Genomic DNA, 5,460 nt, shown 5'->3' on the forward strand with positions numbered 1-5,460 from the left:
AAAACTTGAGAAGGTGAGTTCTGATTCTCTGAAGTTACTTCTTTCCTGCTTTGGAAACTTTATGCCCATTTCTAACGAATGAAAATTAAGTTAGCATCAAAACACTTTAGAAAGTAAATTTTAATTTCCAATTATACGGTTCGTTGTGAAAATTATTTCCAGTTTTTTAATTAAAATTTGTAAAATACACCTTTTTATTTTTAGAAAATTTGTTTGTCTTTTTGCTTTCACCTTTAAAGACTTTCTATTTACCTACAAAAATCAATCATGTATTTTTCAAAAAATCTTTGTTTTCAAGGATTTTTTGTCATCTCAATTAAAGTCAATATATATATATATATATATATATAGTAATGATAAGGTGCTCCCAGAGCACCTACTCCCATCTAATAGAAGCTTCAAACCTTTTTTTCAAAATTTGAGTGCCTTTTCCATTGATCAGACCTTATAGATATGATTAAAAATTATAATTTAGTGAAAAAAAAAGTTTTGGATCATGTGATTATGAAATACATGTAGTTTTTTTAAGATTTTCAAAAATCAACAGCTCAGAATGTACCAAAATTTCATGACTTAAAAAAAAAACTATTTCAAAGTCCAAAAAACATGATCCAAAACATTATTTCTATCAAATAAACTGTGTTAATTTCATCTATAAGGTTTGATTGAGAAAATGCAACCTACAACTATGGTTTCTAGTAGATGAAAATAAGTTAGCATTATATATATATATATATGGGTAGGTGCTAAATGAAATGTGCAAAATAGGATTTTTTTTTTTGTATTTTTTTGCAGTTCCAACCTCATAAATGTATTGGGCATGGTCGATTTACAAGGATTCCACACCTGGCTCATCTGTGATCGATTTAAAAAGTGATATTTGGAGCCTTGAAAATTTACAAAGATTTTAGATTGATGATTTTTTGAACATTATAAAAGCTCACCCATGTGTAGGAATCCAACACTTCAATAGTTGATCCCTATAAAATCAAGTACATATAGATCACATCTGCAGAATTTAAAAATAAAATGAATAAAACTTGAAAAACTCATTTAGCACCTATCCATTACTATAATATAAGAGAGAGACGCTGTTAATAATGCTTAATTTTACGTTTTTACAACTACCCAGAAAATAAAAAAAGAAGAGGGAATCCGACGATCATCACTGCTGAGCTGAAGTTGCAGGCTGAGGATAGTCAAGGGATTACGAAATCTTTCCAAGAGTAGCTTGGTCATTCGGCTGAGGGGAGTGATTCATCCTCAATCCTCCCCTCCCAGAAAGTGAGAAAAAATTAAATAAATGCGAGACAACCAACCAACGAATAAAGAAGCCGCTACGGCCCTGTCGTTAACGCCGCGAACCGAGAAACCTCGCAAGGATAGAAAGAAAAAAGAAAAACGGCACTCGGTAAACTTATAAATACGTCTTCCCTCTCACTCTCTCTGTAAAAAAATATCATAAATGAGAAAAATTGTTGAGGTCTGAGGTCTCTTCATTTATCGCCATCCTCAACAAACTCTTCATCTTTTTCTCTGTATCCGACTGCCCATTTTGCCTTCATATTCCATCTCTACGCGAGCAAATCTCTTCCTTCTCTCCGTCTGTAGACTCTCCAGAAGGAAAAACAACAAAGGAAGAAGAGGAAGCCAAAGTAGAAAGAGAATGTGTGGAGGCGCGATCATCTTCGACTTGATCAGGAAGAGTCAAGCCAAAGGCGCGGCTGCCATTCCCGACTCGTGGAACGACTTATTCACGAATCCCCACGTAGAGAAAGAGCTCGTCAAGCCCCTCCCCGTCATCCCCAAGCGTCGCCTCCCCTCTGGTACTCACCAAAATCCTTCATTCCCCCCCCCCCCTCTTCCTGTCCTTTTTGCCGATCTAACGATTTGTGGTTGTGATGATGAACAGAAGGGTTGGAATGTGAAGGGGAGGAGGAGGAGGAGGAGGAGCCGAAGCCGAAGCGGAAGAGGAAGAACCTCTACAGAGGCATCCGGCAGAGGCCGTGGGGGAAGTGGGCGGCAGAGATCCGCGACCCGAGGAAGGGGGTGAGGGTTTGGCTCGGCACCTTCAACACCGCCGAGGAAGCCGCCCGAGCCTACGACGCCGAGGCTCGCAAGATCAGGGGCAGCAAGGCCAAGGTCAACTTCCCCAACGAGATCCCTTCCCCTCGCCCCACCGCCACCCACCACCACCAGTTCCGGCAGGAAGCACCCGTCTTTCTCGGGTTCGACACCGAACCGGCCGCGCCGGAGAAGGCCGGCGGCGGCGGGGAGGAGGAGAAGAAGTGCGCGATGAAGCTGGCGGAGGAGCTCTCTACCTACGACACCTACATCGAGTTCCTGCAGGGGTTCGACGGCGGCTACGAGCAGCCGCCGGTGGCTCAGCCGAACCAGGAGAACGGCGTGGCTACGTCGATGGAGCTCTGGAGCTTCGACGAGCTCCCCATGAGCTGCTCCTCCTCCTCCGCCGTCACCAATCCCGCCATTTGATAGCGAACCGGGATCGAGAATTTCCCTCGCCCAGATCGCGCTCTCTTTATCCGTCTTTTTTTCTTGCATTTTCTTTCTTTTGGACTGCATTTTTTGTGAATAGCGTGAACTCAGTCGTGAACTAGTTCTTGTTTTTCTCTTTCAGTTCCTTCTGTTTCTTAGTTGTCGTTAGGATGTTTTTTTCTTCGATTCAATGCAAAACGTTGTTATGTTACCTTTCTTCTTCCTTCCACTCGTTCTGTACATCAAACTACAGACTAAAAAAAAAAAAAGCAAAAAAAAAAAAAACAATTCTAACCCAAAGATCGAAATCTTTCAATAAATAATGACGAGAGAATCGCGTTCTCCACCTCCCAACATTAATATCCGGTTCTGTTGAACAAAACGACTCTGATCAGTCGAGACGCTGAGGTGGTTTGGCCGAGGATTTTGTGGACGGTTCGGAATTGTTGTAGGAGTGAATGGATAGTTTCGGATTTGGGTCACGAGTCCTTCACCCAATGTGTTCTCTTATTCGATATAATGGCGGCAACCTAATCGGTTAATGGATCCATGCCGGTTTCGGTTTTATGAGTCTCTCCATTATCTAATAGGTTCAGTTAAGTGGAGCTTCAACCTATGGATGCAAATGGGCCCGGATTCGAAACGGTTAAATACAAGGGCAGTCTGATCAAGATCGGATTCGAAACAGCCAAAATGTTTAAAACCTTCATCTTGGTTCTGAGCCATTATCATCCCTACTTGAATCCAGATCAGAGGCTTCTGTCCCAATTCATGAAATAGTTTGATAAAAAAAAATTGGCTTAGTTACTAATGGGGAAAATTGCATTAGCACCGAGGTGGTATCCCATGTGATTAGCGGGGTGTTGTGTCAAGCTGAAGGCCCATGATCGAATCCCTCTACCGCATGGGGCGGCTCTTCTTTTGGTAGGGATCCGCCTAACCCCAGCTTGCCTTTCAAAAAAAAATTTTCTGAATTCACTTGTTTGGAAAGCATAAGTGAAGCGATTCAGAATCGGGTTTGCGAACACCCGTCCCAAACGCATTCTTTCAGCAACACCACTGCTCCCAAACAGCAAGAGAGTATGAGAACATGGTGGAAGAAGCCGCAACACAAGTCCGATTCATATAAGCGGCGACTTCAATGTCGAGTCCCGGAGACCGATACGAATCGGACCGTCTGAACCGGTCTGATAAGACCCTGGTTCAAACCCTAGAAAACGTGTATAGAGAGAGAAGGTGACATAGGGTCTGCAACGGAAGGATATGTGGAGATTGGGACGCGGTCGAACATTCCTGTGGGTCGAGCCCATTGGGTTTGCACCCAAAACCGTGGTCTCCTCTTTCCCCTTACCCAAACCAACAACCCTCCATTATGGTGATTGGCCATGTGACCCTCTCTTGGAGGCTAAGGCAAAAAAAAAAAATTTTAGGGCAGGGCCCTAGGGCACACTCTGACAGCCTGGTACGGTAGCTTAGGATAAAGGTGGGGCCCATTGATGTAAACGGATCGTATGTTATTCGATATCCGATCCGATCCGGTTCATATTCTGATTAGTCGGACTAGTATGGACTACGTTCAAATCGAATTGGACCCGTTTACACCTCTAAATGTTGTCAGTATCCGTAATCGGACCTGTATCGTTTGGCCAACGATTCAGTTGTATCGGTCCCGATACTCAAGTGTATCGTTCTGAATGGTAAAAAATAATAAAAAAGTATTACCTGTCAATCATTACGTAACACATGTTAAATCCATTAAAATAATATTAAAATTTAATTTTAAGTTATTTTTACATTTATTAAAAAATAGCCTATTCAGGTCAGTATCGTATCGATTTTCTGACAATACGATATGTATCGGCGCCGATACAGATCGATACTGACAACATTGCCTCTGATCCGATACAACTCGGTTTTGCTTTTTTTATGCGTCGATAAAAAAGTATCGCTGATATTTTAAAAACATAACCTTATAATTAAAACTGTTTCTTTCAAAAAGGACGTTTTCTTTTTATGACGAAGAAAAATAAAAGCAGAATCACTTCTCTCCCTTTAAGGTAAGCAGAGTCCGGATCGAGGACGCGACCAAGTGATTTTCAAACTAGATTTTTTTGAGCGGTTTGTTTAATTTATCTTTATGTTTATTATATGTAATACATACACTTGCATTTTCTCGTGATTTTATCGTAAACCCCAGATTTTTTAAAATATCGCAACATTTTACCTCACCAAGTTTTTCACGGGAATGCAATTTTGTCTCGGTTCTTAAGCTAGCACCACCACCACTTGCATGGAGGGATGTCAATGGATCAGGTTTTATCTGATATCCGACCCAATTTGACTCCATCTGATCGGATTTGGTAAAACAATATCCGATTATAATCGGATGTTGATATGGTTTTTATTTTTTGCTAACGATCCGATGGGCATTCGAATATGATCATAAAAACTGGATATGGTATGAGTTTTTCACAATCCGATGAATTTAAATCCTTTTATTAGACAAAATTTGATTAATCCGATCCGGTATCGTCTACATCTGACCCAAATCCGAGCGGTTTACATCCCTAGATGGGGAAGCACGCTGAGTTTGACCATCCAACTGCCCTGATTCAACCTAGGGCAGATTCTTCTCGATGAAGGTGTTTTTTCGGATGACCAGGGATGTGAACAATTAATGACAACGAGCTTGCTCTATTGACTTGGCTCAGTTCGGGGCCAGCCATGGATGGTCAACGACGCTTAGGTTGGGTCAGCCCAGACTTGGTCAAGCCAATTGAGAGTTGGCCTAGGTCAATGCGGAACTTGGCCCACCCTCTCCTTCTTTCCTTACCAATATTGGTATCCATCTTGTTGACCATCATTTGAGAGGTTGGCTTTGATATGGGGCCTGGATATCGGGTAAAGAGAATCGGTAACTTGGGTTGGGTCCATGTCCAACCACCTAGCACTTGAATTAAAGAA

General features: G+C 41.9%; 1 protein-coding gene across 1 annotated transcript; it reads left to right on the forward strand.

Annotated features, from left to right (window-relative positions):
* The first annotated feature begins 1,466 nt into the window (after positions 1 to 1,466).
* Positions 1,467 to 2,707, forward strand: LOC149820545 (ethylene-responsive transcription factor ERF071-like). The gene is made up of 2 exons (XM_089982739.1): positions 1,467 to 1,826; positions 1,913 to 2,707. Exons 1-2 carry the CDS (start codon positions 1,667 to 1,669, stop codon positions 2,491 to 2,493), a joined length of 741 nt encoding a protein of 246 aa, XP_089838865.1. The 5' UTR covers positions 1,467 to 1,666; the 3' UTR covers positions 2,494 to 2,707.
* The last annotated feature ends 2,753 nt before the right edge of the window (positions 2,708 to 5,460 follow it).

The sequence above is a fragment of the Nuphar pumila genome, chromosome 12 (assembly GCF_984573655.1).
Source record: "Nuphar pumila chromosome 12, dmNupPumi1.hap1.1, whole genome shotgun sequence".
In the NCBI taxonomy this organism is placed as follows: Eukaryota; Viridiplantae; Streptophyta; class Magnoliopsida; order Nymphaeales; family Nymphaeaceae; genus Nuphar; species Nuphar pumila.